This window comes from Caretta caretta, chromosome 24 (assembly GCF_965140235.1).
Source record: "Caretta caretta isolate rCarCar2 chromosome 24, rCarCar1.hap1, whole genome shotgun sequence".
In the NCBI taxonomy this organism is placed as follows: domain Eukaryota; kingdom Metazoa; phylum Chordata; order Testudines; family Cheloniidae; genus Caretta; species Caretta caretta.
The window spans coordinates 8,897,796-8,924,109 of record NC_134229.1 but is presented as its reverse complement, the minus strand read 5'-3'; the positions used below and the strand labels follow the sequence as shown (position 1 = coordinate 8,924,109).

Sequence of the window (26,314 nt, the reverse complement as noted above, 5' to 3'; positions counted from 1 at the left end):
CTATTAGAATGGCTATTAGAATGGGCTCCTTAGAATGGGGACATCTCTCTGTTAAGAGCTAGGCTGAGACCTATCAAATTCACTGCATGTGGAAAACCACAGCCAGGAAGGATTGCTAGTAACTGTCAATCTAGCCTGGTTTTGCACAGTAGGTGGGTGCAGGGATCCTGGAGGTAGTTTGTACGGCAGCTCCCAGTGGAGAACTCCCAGTGGAGAACTCCTAGCGCAGCATTAACTGGCTCTCATCATCCCCAGATCCCTAAGCACTTTACTAAGGAGGGCAGTATCATTATGCTCATTTTACAGATGGGGGGGGGGAAACTGAGGCAGAAAGTAAAGACTGTCCCAAGGTCACCAGCAGAGCCAGGAATAGAATCCACATCTCCCAAATCCCAATCTAGTGCTCTCACCACTCGCCCACAATGCTGGTGTACAGCTGCCCTTTGGCGAGTGCACCTGGCTTTGGTGAGGTCTCTTCTGATTTACACTGGCGTAAGTGACAACAGAATAGCGGCCACTTGGTACTGGGGGCGTCCCATCCTTGTCTTGGGGCTGGGATGCTGCTAATGCCCTGGGATTTCTGTTGTGTCTTTTGCTCTTTACACAGCATGTGTAATATGAAAGCCTGACAGGGTGGAGTCCAAACACCCGTGTGTGCAACACACAAGGCCCAGCCATGCTGCTGCTCTGGCAGATTCTGGTGGCTTTGGAAGCCTAGAACCCAGTGAGCGCCATTAAAGGTCTCTCAAACAGTTTAAAGGGATACTACCCAATTCGGAGACACGACACTTTCCCTTTCTCCTCTGCCTGTCCTGCCCTCATCAAGAAACCAGCTTAGGAAGCCAACCCCCGGTGCCAAAGGAGCTGGGGCCTCTCGTGTGACAGCCAGATGGTGCTTCCTTTTTAGGATATGTCTCAGGTTCCTCTCACCTGGGAGGAGCAATGGTTCAGGGAAATTAACCCGCCCTGTAACACCACTGTCTCCTGGAGGCTGTCGTCACCACATTCCAGGCTGCTAGGAAACACTAAAAACCTGGCGCTGCATCCTGCCAGCCTGCACCTGAGTTATTAACAGCAGCCGGGGCTGGAAGGCGGTGACTGGCCAGCAGAACTGGTTTGAGGCCGCTTTGGCCAGGCTACCGCACTTGCCCAAATGTATGTGCTGGGCTTAGCCCAATGTAGTCCACCACTGAGCAAAAGCCAGGGCCAGTCAGCTGAATTTTTCCCCTCAGTTAGCATTCAGTTCCCTCAGAGTCCTGCTAACTATTGGCCTGATGGCTTTATTACTAATAATACACAGAGCTTTACGGAGGTGAAGGTGGTATCATTGACACCGGATGGACAGGGAAACTGAGGCATGGGAAGGGGCTCTGACAGTGGAGCGTAGGCTGGTAGATCATAGAATCATAGAATATCAGGGTTGGAAGGGACCCCAGAAGGTCATCTAGTCCAACCCCCTGCTCGAAGCAGGACCAATTCCCAGTTAAATCATCCCAGCCAGGGCTTTGTCAAGCCTGACCTTAAAAACCTCTAAGGAAGGAGATTCTACCACCTCCCTAGGTAACGCATTCCAGTGTTTCACCACCCTCATAGTGGAAAAGTTTTTCCTAATATCCAATCTAAACCTCCCCCATTACAACTTGAGACCATTACTCCTCGTTCTGTCATCTGCTACCATTGAGAACAGTCTAGAGCCATCCTCTTTGGAACCCCCTTTCAGGTAGTTGAAAGCAGCTATCAAATCCCCCCTCATTCTTCTCTTCTGCAGACTAAACAATCCCAGCTCCCTCAGCCTCTCCTCATAAGTCATGTGTTCTAGACCCCTAATCATTTTTGTTGCCCTTCGCTGGACTCTCTCCAGTTTATCCACATCCTTCTTGTAGTGTGGGGCCCAAAACTGGACACAGTACTCCAGATGAGGCCTCACCAATGTCGAATAGAGGGGAACGATCACATCCCTCGATCTGCTCGCTATGCCCCTACTTATACATCCCAAAATGCCATTGGCCTTCTTGGCAACAAGGGCACACTGCTGACTCATATCCAGCTTCTCGTCCACCGTCACCCCTAGGTCCTTTTCCGCAGAACTGCTGCCTAGCCATTCGGTCCCTAGTCTGTAGCTGTGCATTGGATTCTTCCGTCCTAAGTGCAGGACCCTGCACTTATCCTTATTGAACCTCATCAGATTTCTTTTGGCCCAATCCTCCAATTTGTCTAGGTCCTTCTGTATCCTATCCCTCCCCTCCAGCGTATCTACCACTCCTCCCAGTTTAGTATCATCCGCAAATTTGCTGAGAGTGCAATGTACACCATCCTCCAGATCATTTATGAAGATATTGTACAAAACCGGCCCCAGGACCGACCCCTGGGGCACTCCACTTGATACCGGCTGCCAACTAGACATGGAGCCATTGATTACTACCCATTGAGCCCGACAATCTAGCCAGCTTTCTACCCACCTTATAGTGCATTCATCCAGCCCATACTTCCTTAACTTGCTGACAAGAATACTGTGGGAGACCATGTCAAAAGCTTTGCTAAAGTCAAGAAACAATACATCCACTGCTTTCCCTTCATCCACAGAACCAGTAATCTCATCATAAAAGGTGATTAGATTAGTCAGGCATGACCTTCCCTTGGTGAATCCATGCTGGCTGTTCCTGATCACTTTCCTCTCATGCAAGTGCTTCAGGATTGATTCTTTGAGGACCTGCTCCATGATTTTTCCAGGGACTGAGGTGAGGCTGACTGGCCTGTAGTTCCCAGGATCCTCCTTCTTCCCTTTTTTAAAGATTGGCACTACATTAGCCTTTTTCCAGTCATCCGGGACTTCCCCCGTTCGCCACGAGTTTTCAAAGATAATGGCCAATGGCTCTGCAATCACAGCCGCCAATTCCGTCAGCACTCTCGGATGCAACTCGTCCGGCCCCATGGACTTGTGCACGTCCAGCTTTTCTAAATAGTCCCTAACCACCTCTATCTCCACAGAGGGCTGGCCATCTCTTCCCCATTTTGTGATGCCCAGCGCAGCAGTCTGGGAGCTGACCTTGTTAGTGAAGACAGAGGCAAAAAAAGCATTGAGTACATTAGCTTTTTCCACATCCTCTGTCACTAGGTTCCCTCCCTCATTCAGTAAGGGGCCCACACTTTCCTTGGCTTTCTTCTTGTTGCCAACATACCTGAAGAAACCCTTCTTGTTACTCTTGACATCTCTTGCTAGCTGCGCAATGCTAGATTAGCGCAATGGGCTAAGACTCAGGATTCCTGGGTTCTAAAAATGGGAACAAAGATGATGCAGGTAATTATAGACCAGGCAGGTTAACTTTGATAGCTGGAAAGCTATTGGAACAAGTTATTAAATAATCTATTTGTAAGCACCCACAGGGGAACAGGTTTCCAAGCCAGCATGGATTGGTCAAGAACAAATCGTGCCCAGCCAACAGGGTTACTGGCTTAGTGGATGTGGAGAAGCAATAGACGTGATATATCTTGATTTTAGTCAGGCTTTTGACACCATCCCATGGGATATTCAAGCCAGGGACGTGCTCTAGGTGAAATTACGACAAGATGGGCACACAACTGGTTGACAGACAGTGCTCAGAGAGTAGTTAGCAATGGCCCACTGTCAAACTGGGAGAGTGGAGCTAGTGAGGCCCTGCAGGGGTCAGTCCTGGGTCTGGTACTCTCAATATTGTCATTAATGACATGGATAATGGAGAGAAGACGATGCTCACAAAATTTGTGAATGACACCAGGCTTGGAGGGGTTGCAAGCACTGTAGAGGCCAGGCTTAGAATTCAAAATGACCTTGACAAATTAGAGAACTGGTCTGAAATCCTTAGACCTTAGTCCACCCGTGCTTTGCTGCACATTGGGCTACCCACATTTGCCCTCCTTGCCTGTCAACTGCCCTTCACTCCAAATCTTCCCATTTCATGTTGAGGTGCTTGATGTCGTTCAGAACTGTTCATTTCCATGTTATTCATGCTCTTCCTCTCTTTAATTTTTTTCTTGCGTTTTCTGGCTTCCATTCAAAGGCGATATTTGGTAAGCGTTCTTTTTCCATTCTCAGCACATGTCCCAGCCGTTGATGTCTCCTTTTGTAGATTATTTGTGAGAGGGTACCTTGTCCAGTAAGTTTTCTGACTTCTTCATTCGTAGTTCATACATTCCAGGTAGCTATGGATGTACTCTTTTTGGCCGTGAGAATTTGGACCATCGATGGATGACTTCCCGATGGATTTGATCATCCACTGTCATATGCGCATGTGAATGCTTTCCATCCTCCTCAGGCCATGATTTTTGGTTTATGTGAGTAGTTTCTGGTGCTAGAACTTATTATTATTATTATTTATTATTATTATTATTTTTTTTTTACGGAGACAGGAAGCTGCCCCATCGACCAACCCTCCTCCTTTCTGATCCGGGCTTGGGACTGGCACTGGCGGAGCTGGTCTGAAATCAGCAAGATGAAATTCAACGGAGAAAAGTGCCATGCACTTTACTTCGGAAGAAAAAAATCAAAGGCACCACTGCAAAACGGGGCATCACTGGCCAGGCAGTCATACTGCTGAAAAGGCTCCGGGAGTTACAGTGAATCACAAATTGAACATGAGTCAACAATGTGATGCTGTTTCGCACCCAGGATAAATAGGTATAAATATTTATATAGGTATATTTATATATTTATATAAATATATTTATATTATTTATATTATAAATATAATATATTTATATAAATATATTTATATTATTATTATTATATATTTATAAATATAAATAGGTAAATACCTATTTATATTTATAAATAGGTAAATATACCTATTTATAAATATTCCAAATATTTGCTTACCGTTTCCCTAGGGGGCTGTGATGTTGTGTGTGACCTGCTTTGAGATGCTCAGATGAAAGGGGCGGTGTTAGCTGTGATATTCTCTTAGCCTCTCATAGCCCTGGTCAGTTGGAAGCTCCGGGAGGGGTGTGATTTCTCTCCACCCTCAATACTCTTTCAGCCCCTCTTCTTTGATTGTTTGTGTTTGGCTAGGTGGGGCGTTGGGAGCCCTTTGAAGGGCTGCACTTTGGCACAAACAGCGCAGATAAATGTAACCTGATCTTCGGACTATTAATGGTGGCAGGAACCGCCCTGTGCTGAGGCCATGGTTATCTGCATGGGAATAAATGCCATCGGCAGTCGCCTGGGGTCTAGTGATCAGAGCATACAAGTGTCAGGACTCCTGGGTTCTATTCCTGGCTTGGCCACAGGCTGCCATGATGATGTCATGGTATCCTCTCGCCCTGAGGATAACCCTCCAGGGGAGGGAACCCCAGTGATTAGGAAGAGACAGGTAATAGTAATGGAGGATTTGACTATTCAGCTGGGTTTGAGACATCTAAACAGACCTACGTGTCGTGGTGGGGAGGAGCTGGTGCCAGGGAAGTACCAGTGACATTGGGAAAGGTGGAAGAGAGGTCCTGGAAGCTATAGGCGGCAGGTATAAGCCTCCCCTGGTGCAGCTGCCGCAGATCTATAGCCAGATGCCTGGGCCCGCCGTGGTGGCCCTGCCTTTTCCCGTCCCTGCTCTGCCTCTTCCCCAAGGCCCTCACTGCCGGGCCACTGCCTGGCTGAGTCCCGCATCTCCCCCACTCCAGTCTCCACCATCCCCCTCCGGAGGTCCACGCTGCTCCCTGCATCCCTCCTCTCCTCCACTTCCCCTCCCCCACGAGGCCCCCCCGCCACTCTGTCCCTGCGGGCGGTGGGGGCCTCGTGGGGGAGTGGGGTGGAGGAGAGGAGGGACGGGGGGAGCAGTGGGCGGTGGGGGCCTCGTGGGGGAGTGGGGTGGAGGAGAGGAGGGACGGGGGAGCAGTGGGCGGTGGGGGCCTTGCTGGGGAGGAGAGAAGGAACGAGGTGGCAGGGAGGCTGAGCAGGGGTGGGGCCTGGGGCAGAGTAGGGGGTGGGGCCTAGGGTGGAGAAGGGGTGGAGTGCGGGCGGGGCTTCAGGCGGAAGAGGCGGGACCCCAGGCAGAAGAGGCAGGACAGGAAGCTAGCCTCTCCCAGGTGAAGCTTCACCCGCCACCCATACTGCAAGCCAAATTTAGGCTGCTAGGGAAGAGATTAAAGTCCAAGACCTCCAGGGTAGCATTCTCTGAAATGCTTCCAGTTCCACATGTAGGGCCAATTAGACAGGCAGAACTGCAGGGTGTCAATGCGTGGATGAGATGATGATGTACAGAGGAGGGATTTAGGTTTATTAGGAACTGGGAGACCTTTTGGGGAAGGAGCCTATCCAGGAAGGCTCCACCTAAACCACAATGGAACCAGATGGCTGGCACGTCAAATTAAAAAGGTCGCAGAGGAGTTTTTAAACTAAGGGCTGGGGAAAGCTGACAGGTGAGAGGAGGACGTGGCTCAGACAGAGACATCCCTTAAGGGAGGATTTATCCAAGGGGATTCTCTATATCCTAGTAAAGAGGATAGGATAGAAATCGACAACGTACGTGTAGAAACTGAAGAGAAACAGTCAAACAAAAAGGAGCCCAATTTAACTAAACCACATTTAATTTAGACAACTAAATATTGACAAATTTGATAAGTGTTTGCATACAAATGCTAGAAGTCTAAATACTAAGTTGGGTGAACTTGAGTGCCTTGTGTTAAATGAGGATATTGATATAACAGGCATCACAGAAACTTGGTGGAATTATGATAATCAATGGGACATGGTAATACCAGGGTATAAAATATATAGGAATGACAGAGTGGGTCGTGCGGGTGGGGTGTAGCATTAGATGTGGGGGGGAAAAAAGAGTCAAATATAGTAAAAATCTTAAATGAATCAAACTGTACCACAGAATCTCTTTGGATAGAAATTCTGTGCTTGAATAATAAAAGAATAGCAGTAGGAATATACTACCGACCTCCTGACCAGGATGGTGCCAGTGACTGTGAAATGGTCACGGAGATTAGACAGGCTACAAAAACAGACAACCCAATAATAATGGGGGATTTCAACTATCCCCATGTTGACTGGGTACATGTCATCGCAGGAAGGGATGCAGAGATCAAGTTTCTAGAGACTATAAATGACTGCTTCTTGGAGCAGTTAGTTCTGGAACCCACAAGAGGAGAGGCAATTCTTGATTTAGTCCTAAATGGCATGTAGGCTCTGGTGCAAAAGGTGAGTATTGCTGAACCACTTGGTGATAGCAACCACAATGTAATTAAATTTAACATCCTTGTAGGGGGGAAAATACTAAGAAGCCCACCACAGTAGCATTTAACTTCAAAAAGGGGAACTGCACAAAAACGAGGAAGCTAAGTTAAATGGAAATTAAGAGGAACAGTCACAAGAGTGAAATGCTTGCAAGCCGCATAGAAACTATTTAAAAAGACCATAAAAGAGGTTCAAACTAAATATATACTTGAAATAAATAAATAGATAAAAGAGTAAGAGGACCAAAAAATGCCACCATGAACTGAGTATAAGAGGTAGACAGAGGCAAAAAGGCATCCTTTAAAAATTGGAAGTCAGAGCCTACTAAGGAAAATAGACAGGACTGTAATTTCTGGCACGTCAAGTGTAAAAGTATAATTAAGCAGGCCAAAAAAAGAATCTGAAGAGCAACTAGCTAAAGACAAAAAAACTAAACAGTAATATTTTTATTTATTTATTTATTTTTATAGTACATCAGAAGCAGGAAGCCTGATAACAATTATTGGGGCCATGGGAGCACTCAAGGAAGACAAGGCTGTTGCAGAGAAGGTAAACAAATCCTTTCCATCGGTCATCACTTCAGAGGATATGAGGGAGATTCCCACATCTGAACCAGTCTTTTTAGGTGATAAATCTGAGGAACTGTTGTCCCAGATTGAGGTGTAAATAGAGGAAGTGTTGGAATAAATTGATAAATTAAACAGTAGTAAGTCACCAGGACCAGATGGTATTCATCCAAGAGTTTTGAAAACTCAAATATGAAATTGCAGAACTCCTAACTGTGGTATGTAACCTATTGCTTAAATCACCCTCTGTACCAGATGACTGGAGGGTAGTTAATGTGACACCGATTTTTAAAAAAGCCTTCAGATGTGATCCTGGCAATTACAGGTTGGTAAACGTAAGTTCAGTACCAGGCAAACTGGTTGAAACTGTACTCGAGAACAGAATTATCAGCCATATTGAGAAGATATGGTGGCTTTTGTAAAGGGAAATCATGCCTCACCAATCTATTCAAATTCTTTGAGGGTGTCGATAAGCATATGGACAAGGGGGATCCAGTTGATATAGTGTACTTGGACTTTCAGAAAACCTTTAACAAAGTACCTCAACAAAGGCTCTTAAAGCAAAGTAAGCAATCAAACTTTTCGTCTCATGGATCAGTAAATGGTTAAAAGGTAGGAGTAAATGGTCAGTTTTCACAGTGGAAAGAGGTAAATAGTGGGCCTTCTAAGGATCTTTACGGGGACCTGTGTGCTGTTCAACATACTCCTAAATGATCTGGAAAAGGGAATGAAGTGAGGTGGCAAAATGTGCAGATGATACAAAACTACTCAAAATAGTTAAGCCCAAAGCTGATTGCCAAGAGCTACGAGGGGAATCTCACAAAACTGGGGCAAGTGGGCAACAAAATGACAAATGAAATTCAGTGTTGATAAGTGAGAAGTAAGGCCCATTGGAAAACATCATCCCAACTCTACACACACAATGATGGGGTCTGAATTAGCTGTTACCACAGAAGAAAGAGATCTCGGAGTCCTTGTGGATAGTTCTCTGAAAACATCCGCTCAGTGTGCAGCAGCAGTCCAAAAAGTGAACAGAATGTTGGGAATCATTAAGAAAGGGATCAATAACAAGACAGAAAATATCATGTTGCCTCTCTATAACTCCATGGTACGCCCACATCTTTAATACTGCGTGCAGTTCTGGTTGCCCCATCTCAAAAAAAAAAAAAAAAAAGATATATTTGAATTGGGAAAGGTACAGAGAAGGACAACAAAAATCAGTAAGGGTATGGAACAGCTTCTGTATGAGGAGAGATTAAAAAGCCCAGGATAGCTCATGCTGGAAAAGAGATGACTAAGGGGGGATATGATAGAGGTCCATAAAATCATGAGGGGTGAGAGGAAAGTGAATAGGGAAGTGTTATTTACCCCTTCACATAACACAAGAGCCAGGGGTCACCCAATGAAATTAATATGCAGCAGTTTAAAACTAACATAAGGGAGTACTTCTTCACACAATGCACAGTCAACCTGTGGAACTCCTTGCCAGGGGATGTTGTGAAGCCCAAAAGTATAACTGGGTTCAAAAAAATTAGATAAGTTCCTGGAGGATAGGTTCATCAGTGGTTATTTACCAAGACGGTCAGGTAAAAGCAACCCCATCCTCTGGGTGTCCCATAACCTCTGACTATACTCTGATTTAGATTAAATCTCTGGAACAGCTTCCTAACTGTAAGCACAGTAGGACAATGGAACAGACTGCCTAGGGAGGTGTCGAAACTCTTTTGTTGGAGGTTTTTCAAGAGGCTGGATGGCCATCTGTCTTGGATGGTTTATTCCCAACAAATCCTGCATCTTGGCAGAGGGTTAGACTAGATGACCCTTGTGGTCCCTTCTAGCCCTATGATTCTATGACTGCCAGAAATTGGGAGTGGACAACAGGGGATGGGTCATTTGATAATTGGCTTGTTTTGTTCATTCACCCTGAAGCATCTGGCACTGGCCACTGCTGAAAGACAACTAGGCTAGATGGCCCATTGGTCGAACCCAACACAGTCATTCTTATGTAATGTTCTTATGTTCCTAGATACTTTTGGATGTCACTTCAGATCAGAGCTCTGAGGCTTAGTCAATGAATGTTTCTGAAGTGCTTTGAGATCCTCACGCAGAAGGTGCATACAGAAATTTATTTATTTCACTGTAGCATCTAGAAACCCCAGCCGGGATCAGGTCCCCGTTGCGTCATGTGCTGCACAGACACACAGTGAGAGAGTCCCTGCCCCGAAGAGCTCAGTCTGAACAGACCAGAAAGATTATTATCCCCTTTTTACAGGTGGGGAAATTGAGGCCCAGGGAGATTAAACAATTTGATTAAGATCATACAGGGAGTCTGTGGCAGAGTCCGGAATTGAATCCATCTCTCCAGAGTTCCAGTCCAGTCGGCCTTAACCACAGGACCTGTCACCTTTGCTGCCCCATTTTGGTGTTACCATATGGCTGGCAGCCCAGGTTGCTTAATTCTGGTTTCTAACAATGAGACAATGTCTTTGTCTTCCAATAAATAACACCATAACAATTTTCTACAGCTGGAACCACATGCAGCCAGACTCCAGGTGGTGTGAATTGGCCAGAGCTCCATTGGAGTCAATGGGGCTAGATCCCCAGCTGGTGTGAATGAGCCCTGCTCCAGATCCTCTGCAGGTATAAATCAGCATCATTTCATTGACTTCAGTTGAGCAGTGTGGATTTACACCCACTGAAGAACTAGCCGTGAACATGTGTTCTAATAAACACATGCTCTGTTTAGCCCATATGACTGCTGTGAGGCATCTGCCCTCAATTATGAAAGGCCTAGGACAGCTACAATAGCAACTGGATATATTTACTATAAACCACAATTGGGGTGATTCATAGCATGGAAAATACAAACAAATACTTGAGTAGGGGCTATTTTGGCCAGTATAATTGCAGACCTTGCCCTCAGACATGTGTATTCATCACACAGAGAGGTGACCTCACGCAGGCCTAGCTAGGGCATATTTCACCATTCAGAGATAAACCTAGAAATGCCTTCTCCATTATACCCCAAGTGCAGGGTGTTGGATGTAACCTACTTTAGTTAGGCCCAAGTTATCGGGAAGAACAACTCCTTTGGTGACACCCACTAGAGAAAGATTTGCCTAGCAGGGAACAATGAGATGAAAATAGCTCACAAAGAGAAGAGGAAACGAATGTTATCCAAGTCCAGAGGTTAAAATTGCCAAGTGTGACTATAGAGAGGTGAGTTCAGAAGACGGTGGGAGTCCAGACTCCTGGGTTCCATTCCCTACTCCATGAACATGAACTCTGGAGGACAGATTGTGCTCTTGCTTATGTTGGAGCAACTCAGCTGAAGTGAAATGGAGTGACCAGGGCCAAGTCAGTGGGAGAGGACAATCTGGACCTGTGATTTCAGTGGAATTACTCCATATCTATGTGTCTAGAGCTGGATTTTTAAAGGGATTTAGGCACTTGGAAGTGCAGACAGGCACCTATTGGGATGTTGTGAAAGCCAAAAGTATAATGGGGTTCAAAAAAGAATTAGATGAGTTCCTAGAGGATAGGTCCATCAATGGCTATTAGCCAAGGAGGTCAGGGACGCAACCCCATGCTCTGAATGTCCATGGACTGTGCCCTGTGTGAAGTACTTCCTTAGGTTTGTTTTAAACCTGCTGCCTATTAATTTCATCAGGTGACCTCTGGTTCGTGTGTTATGTGAAAAGGGTAAATAACACTTCCCTATTCACTTTCTCCACACCGCTCTTGATTTTATAGACCTCTATAAAGTTATAAATTTCATTAGGTGACCTCTGGTTCGTGTGTTATGTGAAAAGGGTAAATAACACTTCCCTATTCACTTTCTCCACACCGCTCTTGATTTTATAGACCTCTATAAAGTTATAAATAAAGGAACCTTTGGATAAGGCTGCTCCATTCGAGTGCTACAGGGATCCCGGAGTGTCTCAGAAACACACTCATTCTGAACCACCGAATGCTGGGCAGGCAGTCCAAGGTCACTTCATCACATGAGGTTACTTCTCTGATGATAACACTGCTTCTGCAAACAGCTGCTACTTTCTAGCACTAAGCAACCTGAGGATTGAAGCCGAAAGATTTAAAAGCGACCTTGCAAAGTCCGGGCTTCCAGTAGCTCAGACAGCATTAGCTCTTTGCTCTTTCCTGTCATCCAAGGATCTCAACGCACTTTACGATCATTCTTCAAACCAATCCCCACCCACCATCATAGTCCCCACTTTACAAATGGAACCACAGAGCTGGGGGAAGTGACTTGCCCAAGTTCAGAGAGTGAGTCTGTTGCAGCAGTGGGAATAGAACCCAGGCGTCCTGAACCATTAGCCAGCTGCAGGAGACCCAGCTTCAAGGCCTGCTCTGCCACAGGTGTCCTCTGTGACCTTGGGCCAGTCACTTAACATGTCTGTGCCTCACAGCCCCATCCTCACATCCCTCACGCAGGGGGGCTGTGAAGACAAAACACACTGTAATGATTATGAGACTCTCAGGTACTATGGTGACCATATAAGTACCAAGATACTGTGTTCACCTGCCCCTGAGCTGGGAGTCATGGCTCCTAGGCCCCTGCTCTGACCAGCAGGCCTTCACTATCTCCATGGAGATTTCAGTTTGGTTCTCCAGGACTTTTGAAGGATTCATCCATCTTTAAATAATGTAGGTGTTTATTGGCTAATGAGCTGTGGACTGAGATGTCTATGGCTGGGTAATGGACATCAGAGCTGAATCACCTGAGCCAGACTGCAACCGATGTAGCAATTAGTGTAATGGGGCAGATCCTGTGTGATGCAAACCCGTCATCAGGGCCTGATTCACTGCAGAGCAGGAAGGGGGTCGGCGAGCCTGGTTTTAACTGTGGAGTGGGAAAGGAGGGGGGGCGGAGATTATTATTTTTGCAGGGAGAGGTGGAGTTTGGCTTGTCTCTAGGACACACCCACCTGTAGACTCCCTGACATTTACGACTGTACGTACGTTTGTTTTGCGTTAATATGAAATCAGGAACTTGGAAAGACCCGTGAGCGGAGGTTTCCTTTTAAGAGTTGCTGGTTGGACCTTGGACCTTATCTGTGTTAGCAAAGTCTGGGTCCCAGGGGCAAGGGAAGGATCAAAGCTTAATGTGGGGGCTGGGCTGAAGACCCAAGAACAATACCAAAAAAGAGAGACCACAGATGTGAGCCTGGGACAGGCCAGTTGCTAGCAAAATGGGCATCGGAGGGCATCACGGCTGCAGCTGAACGAGCAGCCCAGGCCTCCTACCCTTACAAGGTCAGGAGGAGTTTGCACTGGCTTGGCATTTGTACTGGTCTCAATCCAGAGGAGGGAGGAAGGAAAAGTGGTTAGGGCGCTGACTTGTGACACGGGGATGCCCTCTTCTGCCATAGACTCCTTGGGTGACCTCAGCACAGGACACGGAGCCAGGGCAGAGGAGGGGAGAGGGTCACTCGGGCCATGGACTTTGGGCAAGTCACTTAATCCCTGTGGGCCTCAGTTCCCCATGCGTACAATGGGTGTGACATGCCCCTGTCTCAGACAGGTGTTGAAGGTTTTTGAGGGGCTCATCCACTCTGGTAACAGTGGCACCCAGAGAGATTGCATCTGTGGAATTCCTCTGGCTTTACGCCAATGCGGCTGAGATCAGAATCTGGCCCTGGGACCCTGACAGGAGGTGCTGGTGACTAGGAAGTGTTTAACGGGGGATGCCAGAAGGAGTGGGGGAGTTGTGCCTTAGCTTATGGCCCACCTCCCCCGTTGGTTGCTTTCCCTGCCACAACCCTCTTCTGGCAGGTAAATGACTTATCTGGCGTACTCGCCCACCGCCCGGTGGGTGCACATGGCACTGCTTTACCAGTCAGATCCTTTGTCCCAGAGGCTGTGCCAGGAGCTGTGTGTGTTTACACTGGCTTGGAACATCCCATCGTGCTCAAAAAACCACCAGCAGTTGCACTCGGATGGGTGGGTGGCTCCCCAGATGCTATGTTGGGCCTGTGACGTAGGGCAGAATGGGCGCGGCCCACTGGGCCTCTGTGGCCGCTGTTTACCCAGCTAACACGGGGCAAAGTTCATGTTTTACAGCCTGGCTCAGCTCCTTGCTCTCACGCCCCTACCCTGCTCGGTCCCTGCGGAACGTCTCCACCTCGTTCCCTAGCAATGCTTGTGTTCACAGGGAGCTATGGAAACGCTGAGTGGCGCGTGCCATCAGAGGAGCACTGAGCCAGCACCCCGCAGAGCCAGCCCTGGGCTTCTGTCGGAAAAGGTGAGTCTGTTTCAAAGTGACCTCATGCAGCGGGGGTGGGCGGGGTCTCAAACATACTGGGCCCACCTGTGAATTATTATCCCCATTTTACTGATGGGGAAACTGAGGCATGGGGAGGGATATTCCACATAGAGCCATTTTTCCCAAAGATGCCAGCAGCCACACTGGGAGCTGGAGTTTCAAAAGACCTCCGCACCTTGGGTGCTGCAAAGGGAGCAGCTTGGTGCTGAGCTCCCAGCTTTTTTGAAAATCCAGCTCCAATTATGGGTGCTGAGCCTTTGAAAAACTGGCCCTTAATGAGGAAATGCAAGACCTGGGAGTAGAACCCTGGGAGTCCTGACTCCCACGCTCCTGCTGTAACCCATACACCCCACCCCTGGGAATAGGCCCCAGGAGCCCTGACTCTCAGTCCCCTTGCTCTAATCAGTATGCCTCACAACCTCTATTTTAGCAAATGCCCTGCACATAGTTTTGTCTCCAGTGGTTCTTTATGCAATCTGCAAACATGAGAGAAGAATTCTCGGCTGGTTTCTGTGACCCACTGTGATGTTAGTCAGAATTCCTCAGCTGCAGCTCCTAATGGACAATTCCCCCCAAACATAGACACACCGAAATGTGTAGCTGCTAGTTGGAACATCTTGGGTCTCCCCAGCTAGGCTAGACATCTCCTGAGAACCAGGTCTCTCTTGGGGGCACGGGCAGTTCTGCCCGGATGCAGCAGATACTATGTGAACATGAGAAATAAGGAGTCCCGTGTTTCTGTGGAGTCAGTGCAAATGTGGGGGGGTGAAGGAGATGAAGAATTGGGTCAGTTTTTCTTTCTTACACTGCGCTTATCACTGGACTGAGGCCTAGATTCTCAAAGGTATTGAACCCCCTAACTTCCACTGGGCCTGTCCATTATGCATGAAGCACTGTGACATCACATCGGTTACGTGTCATTTGGTCTCTCATCCTCTCCCCAAGGGGAGAAGTGTGGACAGTGGAGTGTCTTGTTTGGTAGAGTTGTAGGGGGGTTGTTTTATTTTAAGACACGCACGTTGTTCTGTATTTACGTTAGAGAAGACAGATCAAAGAAGCGCGCTTCGGCCTTGGAGCGGAAGGTGGGGAGGTTTGGGATGGGCCTGAGTTTCTGGAGAAGGTCATTCTACAGCCTCAAGAGAGATCAGCCTCTCAGGTTTGCTGCCTCCATGGTTAGAGCCAGGCTCCCTTCTCGAATCTACCCCCCTCTAAGGGGCAACTTGCTTGGCGTGAACACAGGGTAAGACAGGCATTTGCTCCGGCTCAGCGCCTCTCTTCCCCCAGCTGCAGGATCAGGTCCCCTGAGCTCATCCCTGTGGAATGCAGCAATTAGCGCAGTGGAGGAGGGGGAGAAGGGGAAACGGCACGCCCTTTTGGCAGAGGAGGAGGACAGACTGGCTCCCTGCGAGTTGGGATGTGAGGAGGTGGCTTTGCTGCAGATGCTTCTTGTAGAAGGGAAGAAATGGCCTTCTGGAGGCTGCAGACCCAGCTGGCACTGATCCCTGAAGCGGAGGGGGGCCAAGAGGCGCCTTGCCCTGACACCGGGGGTGAAGAGAAAGAGGGGATTTTTTGCCAGGTAGGCTCTATCCTGTGATGGTGTCTCCGGGGGAAGGGAGGGAATCCGATTTAAACTTTTCCCAGCCACAGGCAGCGTGGAGCGGGGCACTGAGCTCATGCTGAGGCTGAAGGGTCAATGGTTCTTTGCAGGAAGAGATGGTGAGGGACTTATTACTTGGTCTTCTGTGTAGCTGGCTGGCTCAGAGGACTGGGATTCTGCCTCTGGACAGATGCCTGGGAATCCTTCTCCTCTGATCCCTACCGGGAGGCTGGTGTGAATTGGGTTTGGTCACCGGGTCTCGCTCCAGATCCCGCAGCTCAATAGCCAGGTTCAGCAGAGAGGCCGTAGGCAACGGATGCCCCTAGTGGAGAGCCCTGCCAGGGGTCAACGCTAAGCTCCACTGGCAGGACAGTAATGGGGAAGCTTGGCTTGCCAGGCTATTCCATCTCTGTGGGGATGGAGGGTACCAGTCTCTGGGGCTGGCAGGCCAACACCACAACAAGGCAGCAGTAGGCTGAGAGGAAGGATGGTCCAGTGGTTAGGGTGCTTGCCTGGGATGGGGCAGACCTACGTTCAAGTCCCTGCTGTGCTATAGGTCCCTTAGGGCTGTGGACAAGTCACCAAGGACCAGATTTTGAAAGGTGACTAAGATGCAGCTAGGTGCTAGTGGGAGTCCCAAAGGCACGTCACTTTTGTAAATCACACTGGGCGCCTACGCTCCTTTCAAAATCTGCCCCGAAGTGCCTCCGTCCCTTTTGTAAATGGGACTTTTAACGCTTCTAAAGGGACGTCTGCACTGCAAAACAAAAACAACCCCCGAGCAGAATCTCAGAGCCCATGGCTGCCGACTCAGGCACCCAGGGCTTGTGCTACGGGTCTAAAGAGCAATGGAGATGATCCCGCTCAGGCTGGAGGCCCGGCTCCGAGCCCGTACATCTGCGCTGCTGTTTTTAGCCCTGCGAGCCCGCGCCAGCTGACCCAGGCTATGAGACTCGCTGCTGCAGGAGTGGGGGTTTGCAGCATAGACAGATTCTAAGGCACTTCGGAATTCGTGATAATGTCCCCTGAAGTCTTTCTGTGGTCTCAGATCCACAGCTGTACAAGGGGGACAACAGCATAGCCCCACCCCAAGGGATTTGTGAGGATCAGTACATGGAAGACTTTGACCTGCTCAGGTATGATGGTCACAGGGGCCAGCTATCTAGACGGATGGAAGAATTCACATGCCCACGCTCAGAAAGACACAGCATGGAGGGGTTAGCGTCTCTGCACGTGGGGGCCACAGGCTTTGTTATCAAAAAGCAAACAGGGCCGTGGAGCATTCCCCCCGCTCCTCACGTTGCTTTGTGAGGCTCTCTCACGTGGACAAGCTGTGGCCCTCTCTTCCCCGGTTCTGTTCTCACACGCTGAGAAGTAAGCTGGCACGAACATAAAACCCCAAGCACCTTCTTTCTTCCGCTCAGCTCTGAGAAAGAGACAGTCTGCTTCTCACAGCGGCTCCTGGAAACTTCCTTGCCTCGCCCCAAACAATCCCTCAGCATGCTAGATCTCTTTCCAAGTCCTTGCCTGCTGAACCACAGAGGAGAGAGAGTTGGCTGGTTACTCATCCAGCACCTGCAAAGAAAAGCGCCACAACAAAGCAGGGTGAACGGGAAAGATTCAGTGCAACAATTAACTCATTCTCCTTTGCAGCAAACCTGGCTTTAGGGAGAACTCTAGGCCCTCGGGAGTAACTGTAGAGAAATCGGGAGAGGGAATGTGGTTGAGTGGTTAGAGCAACAGCGTATGTGTCAGCACTCCTGGGTTCTGTTGCTGCATCTCAGTGTAAGTCTGGCCCAGTGGCTAAAACAAAGGAGCAGGTGTCAGGACTCCTGGGTTCTACTTCTCTTGGGTTCTTGGGGGGAGCACGGTCTGGTTGTGAGAGCAGGGGCCTAGAAGGCTGAACACCTAGGTTCTTTTGCTGACGCTGGATGGGGAATGTGACCCTAAAAATTAAAACAGAGGCATTATCGATTCTGTTCTTGACCCTGCCATAACCCTGCTGGGTGACATGGGGTATTTAATCAGTCACGACCTGCATACCTCAAAAAGAAAAGGAGGACTTGTGGTACCTTACAGACTAACCAATTTATTTGAGCATAAGCTTTCGTGAGCTACAGCTCACTTTATCGAAAAGCTTATGCTCAAATAAATTGGTTAGTCTCTAAAGTGCCACAAGTCCTCCTTTTCTTTTTGCGAATACAGACTAACACGGCTGTTACTCTGAAACATGCATACCTCAGTTTCCCTTCTGTAAAATGGCAATGACACCACCTCAAGGGAGTGCTGTGAGGCTTAATTAATCAATATCCTTGGCTGAAAAGGTGCTAGAGAAGCATGATGTTAATACATGGCAGGAGATCAGAAATGATGGTTAGCCTTCTCTGAAGACACTTAAGCAAAACTCCAGAATAGTCTCTGTGAATAGGCTAATTAGGCAGCAACTCCAATAGAATGTACCACCCAGAAGAAAATATAGCTGACTTCCAGATCTTCTTTAACCAGCTACGTCATTAAACTGCTTTGACATACTTCTCCTACAGGACACAATCTTCACCCCCTTCCTTCTTGTTCGGGGCTGCAGCACCTTAAACTACTTAAATATCCCCCCAAAGCAAATGACTAGAAAACAACTCAAAGTCATGTTATGTATGTATTGCCCCAATGCAAACAAATGCAAGATTCTTCAAGTTCATGGACTACCAACATGTAATGTTCTGGATACAAATGACTGCAGAATTAATGTAGAAACAATACATGCATCCTCGATTATGCAAATAATAGCAATGAAATTAAGTTATGCATTGCATGTAAATCCATATATTTAATTCAAAAATAATAAAAATCATGAATTAATTTGCATGTAATATACCTTCCAGTACAACTGGCTGGAAACCACAATTAAAAATCCTGCATTGATTTTCATATAATTTCTTGACAAATTGAAAACATCTCAAATTGTGAATTTTTTTTTTTGCATTCCAATTAAAGTAAGTGGAAAGCAATTGTAAACTATAAATGCAGCATCCCCCTTGCATCAAATAACTGTAAATATTAAAAACCATGTCATGTATACATGTGAATTAGTTATCATATGGATAACTATCTTAGAAAACTTAATAATAGTCATGCATTTTTTCCATGTAATATCCTCCAATGCAAATAATTAGATAAAAATTTAGAAGAGTTCAGTAATTAGACAATTAAATGACCTGGATTAATTTCCATATATTATACCCCATGCAATTTTGGGAGGTGGAGAAATAATGCTTAAAAGCCCATACCTTAATTTGCCAATGCAAATAGATGGGAGCGAACAATTGATAACCAGAACCATAAACTGGTATAGAGTGCAAACATAATGCTGGCCCGCCCATACATTGAGGTGGCTACAATGTACTTGATATACGTGGCTCCGTAGTACTTGATTTGAACAAAAGAGCCCGCCCCGCTCCACAGTAATTTACAGATCCTACCTGTGGGGCATTAATTTATATACAAGACCCCCGCCCCACGGTGCGGTTCTTTGCATATGCAAGATTCCCACCCCGTTGTACATTAGCTTACAACGGAGGAAGACCCTGATCGGCCGTGGGTTTATTTACATGCAAGACCCCACCTTGCTTTGCATTAATGTACATGCAAGACGCTGCCTTGCTTTGCATTAACATGCACGACTCCGCCCTGCAGCATATTAATTTATATGCGAGACCCCGACCCGCCATGAATTCATTTACATGCAAGACCCTGTCTTGCTTTTGTATTCATTAACACGCAAGACCCTGCCCTACTTTGCATTAATTAACACGCAAGACCCCGCCCTACTTTGCATTCATTTTCATGCAAGACTCCCCCGATCGCGGTGCACTAATTTACATGCAAGACCCTGACCTGCCTGCTTTCATCCTCCCTGCTCCTTGGGGCGCCACGCGCGCGGCAGCAGCACCCCCAGCGCGAGCCCCGGGCTCACGAGCAGCCAGCGCGCGAGGTGGGGAGCGCGGGACCGGCCCAGCGGGAGGCCAGCGCCCGGCAGCAAGGGGCGGGGCCGGGGGGCGGGGCCGGTATTTCTCGCGCGGGCGGGCCCCCGCCGCCGCCTAGTCGGGTCGGAGCCGGACCGGTGGCATGAGCGAGGTGCGGAGCGTGTGCACGCTGGCAGAGGTGCGGCCGGGCGGCGACAGTCCGGTGAGTCCCCCCGCCCCGCTCCCTCCGGGCCTGTGGGGGGCAGGGCATCCCCCCAACGGGCCAGGCGCCCCCAGCCCCCCGCATGGGGGTGACCAGGGCTGGCCCCGGTGCAGGGCTGGGCCGAGGTCTCTGTGGTGCTGCAGGGCCCCCCTCAGTTCCGGGGGGGGGGCTCCGTGACCTCGTCTCCCCCCTTGTGGCTTTATGGGGGACCCCACTCAGTCCCTGGGGGCTCCTCCCCCGGTCACACCTCCTCATTGGTCCAGGGGGGACCCCCATAATCTGGTCTCACCCCCTGGGGCTCTGTGGGGGACCCCTCAATTCCTGGGGGGCGCTCTGCGAGCTGGTCTTACCCCCTCCTGGCTCCAGAGATTCCCCCTCAGTTCCCTAGTTCAGGACTGATCTCCTGTACCCCTAGTGGGGGGCACCCTCTCCCCTGTGTGTGTGTTGGGGGGGTCTCAAAGCTGGATCTAGCTCCTTGTGGCCCCTTGATTCCTGACATGGCTGTGGGTTCCCCTGTGACTTCCGGGCTCTTGTCCCCAGGGCTGTCCACCATCTTGCGATGGAAGTGGCTTTGGGCTTGGGTGCAGGGGGTGAAGGATCTGTGGCACCTCTGGTTCCAGCCCTGGAGGGGGACTCTTGTCTGAGATGAAGACCCCTGCCATGCTCCTGGGGGGTGGGGGGAGGCAGCCCTTTGCAAAGGAGAAGCAGGAGGGACCTAAGGTTAAGGGAGGGTTACTGAGACTCCAGTAACCAGAAAGCCTTTCTGAAACTTTCCTTGGTTGTTGAAAGCTGCCATAGACAGCAGGTGGCTCCTGAGCTGCTTGAAAACAGGGAAGGTTATCAGACCATAATGCAAGAACAGACAGGGCTTTGTTTCAATCTCTTACAATTGCAGTTCTGTCATAAGGTTTTTCCCCCTCCCCTTCTACTAATTTATTTTGGCTTGTAAAAATACTAGAAGCCTTGTTGAATGCTTATCAAAATACGTTATCCTTAAAGTAAAAAGAAAAGGAGTACTTGTGGCACCTTAGAGACTAACCAATTTATTTGAGCATGAGCTTTCGTGAGCTACAGCTCACGAAAGCTCATGCTCAAATAAATTGGTTAGTCTCTAAGGTGCCACAAGTACTCCTTTTCTTTTTGCGAATACAGACTAACACGGCTGTTCCTCTGAAACCTGTCGTTATCCTTAAAGTGTTTGTCGTGTAATCTTGTATTAACATACTGTAGGCTTATTTTCTTTCAGAGTAGCAATTTTTCCCTGTGGCACAAGTGTGTGCTTCAAGTGTTGTATGCTGTCAGGAGAATTTATAGATCAGAATATTGTCCAGGCTAATCAGAAACCTTTAGCCACCCTCACTAGTGTTGTACTCTGTTTTATATTTTTTTGTTTGAAAAAATTTTAGGCGCTCTAGATCTACGATACGAGAGAAATGTAAACAGTAACACCACAAGAATCATTGCCTGCTACACCTTTATCTATTTATCTATTTAAAATTTTTATAAATACACAATTTATATAGCACTGCTTGATGTGATGCCCACAGACATGGCTCATGTAATGTTTACGACATATCTGGGAAAAGTCATGCAGGCGGCAAATGGTTTTGATATAATACAGATGTCAAATAACTATATCCAGATTGTGCTAATGGAATTGTGTGCTTCATGTGGAGCTTAATGTGCCTGTAGTCAAGGTGATAATTACATTGGAGATTTTAATAATAAGATTTGAGTAATCTAGGCATTGGCAGTTGCTGGTAGTAAATGTGTTTTGGTTGTTAGAAAGACCAGGTGAATGAGGTAATATCTTTTATTGGACCAGCTTTGGTTGGTGAGAGAGACATGCTTTCAAGGTTTTGCAAAGCTGAAGAGGGACTGGTTTTCGTTGTGTCACTTTACAAGTAGTTCTGTTTCGTGTGGTTTTTTTGTTTTGTTCAAAGTCCTTCTAAATTGCTTTCAGCAGATCTCATTGATAGGAATGCCAGATTTTGGTGTGGCTTACAGTTCTTGACATAGATTGTTTGTTCTTTGGGTTAATGATGAAGCAGAGAAATACTGGATCTGATAAATTGGGTTTTCCAGAACCCCAAGTTTTCGAGAGACAGTTCCAGGCATACCAAATTATCCATTTGGGTCCTGCAGTCAGTCCTGTGTGTCAGTCAATTGATCCAATTTTCTTTCTACTATATAAATATTAGACAAGAAAAAGAAGCTAGATTTTTAATGTCTTGGGGGGAAATCCAGCCTGGAAAAACATGGCTCCCATAAATGTACACTGGATTTCTCCCTTGCAGTTGTTCAACAGAAGTTTAATTGTTTCATGTTTGGTTTCTCATTATCCTTGCTAGTATCAGTCCACTGGGCTTTGTATGTATCGAAGATGACTCATCTTTGAGTCTTCTAATGAGAGAATCCTAACTCCCTGCAGCCCTTCCCTACCATATATGGAACTGTTGCGGTGTTAAGCATGTATTGCATACATGTTATGTGTGGTACTGTAGTAATAAGCAACACTATCACACCTTGTGTCTTCAACACTTGGCAAACATTGCCTAATTACTCTTCACAATACCGTTCTGGTCAGTCCTGTTCCCATTCGACAAACTGACACAGATGAAGTGACTTGTGACCAAGTGATTCAATGCTGGTGTTGGGTTCCTGGCTTTCAGTCTCAGGCATTCTTCCCTGGTCTCAAAAAAGATAATCCTCTTCTTTCCACTGGTAATAGCTCATCTTAAGGGATCACTCTCCTTACAATGTGTATGATAACACCCATTTTTTCATGTTCTGTGTGTATATAAATCTCCTCACTGAATCTTCCACTGAATGCATCCGATGAAGTGAGCTGTAGCTCATGAAAGCTTATGCTCAAATAAATTGGTTAGTCTCTAAGGTGCCACTAGTACTCCTTTTCTTTTTGCGGATACAGACTAACACGGCTGCTACTCTGAATCCTCTTCTTATGTAGCTCTCCAGTCACTTCTTTAGTCGGGTCAACATAATCTTCTGTTTTTAACCCAGGTCTTTAGAACTCCACTAACCTTCTCTTTTTCCTAGACTAATTTTCTTGCTTCTGGATGCTCTTGAGAATAGATAGCTGAAACATACTTTGCTGAGCAATGCTCAGTGTCTCTTCCTTTAATTATTTAACTAATCTGCATCCCTTGTGTTCCTGCTTATTTTTGTTCTTGGTGGGTTTCACAGCAAAGAATGTGCCACGATCACAAATGAGATCTAAAATAAGACTTTTCAAAATATGTGAATCCTAATTCAGCTACTGACCCTATTTCACTTCCCCTTCAACATCAGTTACCTTATTCTGTGGCAGAAATATCTACGTTTGGATCATTTTCAATCTTACGGATTGAAAAAATCTGAGAACGTCAGTGTTAAATCAGATACCACTCCCCGCTCAGAATAAACTCTTGACATCAGAAAAGCCATTTTTTATTTTATTTTATTAAAAAAAAAAACACATAAATCTCCCCTAGCTGTAGATAGATCTTCACAGAAGCGCAAGTAGAAAATGGTGCAAAAATTGTCAGGTTTCCTTTGGCTCTTCCTTAATTCATGACCCCTGTAGTAAATGCTTTAAACATGTGCAATTCAAGGTGTGTTGGAAGCAAAGAAAATTGAGCAAGTTGCATAATCTTTATGCAGAAAATAGCTCAAGGTTAATATGATATTTACTAAGGTGTTGCCATGTGAGGTTTGTTCCAAATATGAGTGTTTTTTAATAGGTAGTACGTAGCACTTACTAACTCACAGACACACCTGTCATGCTACAAAGAACACCTTCTGCCTCTTGAAGAAAATAACTGGGGGCAGTAATATATATTTCCTTAATTTCTAAATTGTTAGTGGTTATTAATTTTTTTTTCTAAAAGAGCAGGAGGGGGAAACCAGCATAGTCATGGTTTTAAATGTAGCTGGAAGGAAGACAAGTGGGATTCATTCCTGCTTTAACTTCATTGCAATCAGTGGAATTACATGGGCCAAATGCATCTCCGAAGGAGTTGAATTTGACTGTCTGTGTAGGGGAGAGATTAGTGCAGACTTCTGTGCGTGGTCTCCTTTTCACTTAGGATTCTTACAAGGTAAATAGGTGCCTGAATTTACGTGTACTACAGCAGCGAGGTTTGGCCATGCTACGAGAGTTCATCTTAGCATTAAGAAAGGAGTACTTGTGGCACCTTAGAGACTAACCAATTTATTTGAGCATGAGCTTTCGTGAGCTACAGCTCACTTCATCGGATGCATTCTCTTCCAACTCCTTTTTTTTAATGGATTTAATTCTCCCAGAAAATTAAGTTAATCAGAAAGGGTTTCTTTATGCTCATGACCCCTTGATTTTAAGCACAAGGAAATCTACCAGAAACTTAATGCAAAATGAATGTTAGCGATCGAGTAAATTTGTGCAGTTTCATAGATTAATCCTCATTTAGTACAAATAGCAATGGAAATTAAAACATTCTGCTGTGTGTACTTGGAGGGGTCTTTGCTTTTCTGTAAGATCAGAGAAAGAATGCGTGATCAGATCACACTCTAGTGAGATCTGATGAAGTGAGCTGTAGCTCACGAAAGCTCATGCTCAAATAAATTGGTTAGTCTCTAAGGTGCCACAAGTACTCCTTTTCTTTTTACTCTAGTCTAAAAGTTTTCAGGACATTTATTTGAATTATGTTTAGGAAGCTCTTCTTAAAAATGTGAGGCACTTCTATTTAGAGGTTGACTCAAGCTATGAAGGATCCATGCTTATGCGAACTTCGGGCAAGCATGGATATGCTTGGAGCTGGTCTATCTAGCTTCTTTATTAAACCTGCATACTGTCAGTGATGTGTCTGCTCCAAACTTCTCAAATGATTGACTTGGGAAAGATTAGTGTGACAAGATTTTAAAGCATGCATGGAATCTTATAGCTGGGATGATTGGCTAAAGTGCCAGCCCCACTCCAGGAATGATGTTTATGAGACAGTACCTGCTCTCCCTGGTTACATCACAGCTTGCGGTCAGTCTCAACATTTTTCCATAGAGATTTTTTTTCTTTGCTCCCCCACCAGCTATTCCGGAGCAGACGCTTATTTGCTGTAATAGTGTCACTCTTGTAGAATACAAGCAGTAAATGGGAAGGCTGTGGGGAAAAATTCACCGAGTTCTTGTCTGTCTTTCCTATGTCTACAGGATTTTCTTTAGGCCCTGCCATCCCCAAAAGCAGCATACAAGTTTTTGTGTGTTTGTGGTATCTTTGGTCTAGGGTAGTGGCTCCCAAACTTCCATCTTGTGCCTCGCTACTGAAGATGACAATTCTTAGTCTCTCTTCAAGCATCTCCATCTTAATTTTGTATCTTCCCTATGGCAACTAGAGGCACCTGTTTATGTTGGGAAAAGTAATAGGATGCTATTAAAGGAATGATGGAAATAACCAGGCTCCAGTGCAATGAGTAGGTCTGGTTGATTAGATCTCTCCCGTTCTGTATCTGTGCTGTTCATTTCTTGGATGTTCAGCTTCACATTTATTAGGACTGACTCGGTCCCCTTTGTTGCTTGTGGCCTCAGTTGCTCTAGTAGCACCTGGTTGCTCTGCGGTTTGGTTCAGTCCATCTCTAGTCCTAGTTCCTCTGGTTTTTGATTTTGTCTGCAAATTTAATTACTGTTGAATTTATGTGAGAGGTAGCCCACAAAGGCAGATGTGGAACAGTCGCGTAGGGTCCTGTGAGGTGCTTGTGAGGTTAGCTGATTAGAAAATTTCTGGCAACCCAAAAATTCTGGAACGAGTTTCAGGTAGCCAGGAGGATTACGAAGACTGGTGAATGTAGCTCTGTAGATAATGAATAGCCCATGGACTGCAAGTCGTAGGAATATTCACTCCTTGTCCTTTTTTGCAGCAAATTTATATAGCACTGACGCAGTTTTCTTGGTGTGCAGACATAGCAGGCATGCATTGTAGCGCACATGCATAATTTGTAGCATTAGCAAGTCTGTTTTTTTTAACACTTGCCCGCTGCAGAGATTGGCTGTTAAAAGATTGTTTAAGGAATCCAAACTGTTAGGCATGCAGTATAGATGACTTTTTACACTGTGTGACACCTTAAAACCCATCCAGGTGCCTTTCACTTTGTTGTTTCTATCGACAAGAATCTTGCACTCATAAACAAGGCTCCAAATGAGACAGGGAAATGAGTATGTTGTTTCAAGAAACTTTTTCTTACTTACAGGATCTGAATGGGATAGCCTGTTTCTGCCATGTTGAACTGTAAAACCTATTGAATGAGACAAATACTGTTGCATATGAATTAAAGATTAACCTGCTTTTATTGATAAGTGTAATGGGTTTATAAACTTTATATCATAGAATATCAGGGTTGGAAGGGACCTCAGGAGATCACCTAGTCCAACCCCCTGCTCAAAGCAGGACCAATCCCCAACTAAATCATCCCAGCCAGGGCTTTGTCAAGCCTGACCTTAAAAATCTC

The 26,314-nt window shown here is 46.6% G+C and overlaps 1 protein-coding gene and 1 long non-coding RNA gene across 4 annotated transcripts in view; one reads left to right on the top strand and one right to left on the bottom strand.

Moving 5' to 3' along the window:
- Positions 1 to 6,537: 6,537 nt before the first annotated feature.
- Positions 6,538 to 19,694, bottom strand: LOC125626229 (uncharacterized). Of its 2 annotated transcripts, XR_007353702.2 has the most exons (4): positions 19,548 to 19,694; positions 17,063 to 17,231; positions 11,669 to 11,847; positions 6,538 to 8,929 (listed from the first exon to the last, which is right to left on the bottom strand). It is a non-coding gene; the product is annotated as an uncharacterized LOC125626229 (long non-coding RNA). The 2 variants fall into 2 exon arrangements; XR_012665949.1 differs by having other exon boundaries at positions 6,538 to 11,847.
- TUFT1 (tuftelin 1) overlaps positions 15,473 to 26,314 on the top strand; it is a 30,176-nt gene continuing 19,334 nt past the window's right edge. Inside the window, exon 1 of one of the 2 annotated variants that reach the window (XM_075122867.1) lies at positions 15,473 to 15,635. In XM_075122867.1, coding sequence (XP_074978968.1) covers positions 15,522 to 15,635 — 114 coding nt within the window. In that variant the 5' untranslated portion in view covers positions 15,473 to 15,521. Of the gene's footprint in view, positions 15,636 to 19,701; positions 19,839 to 26,314 lie in introns of those variants that run through there. The other variant, XM_048828977.2, reaches the window with a different exon arrangement.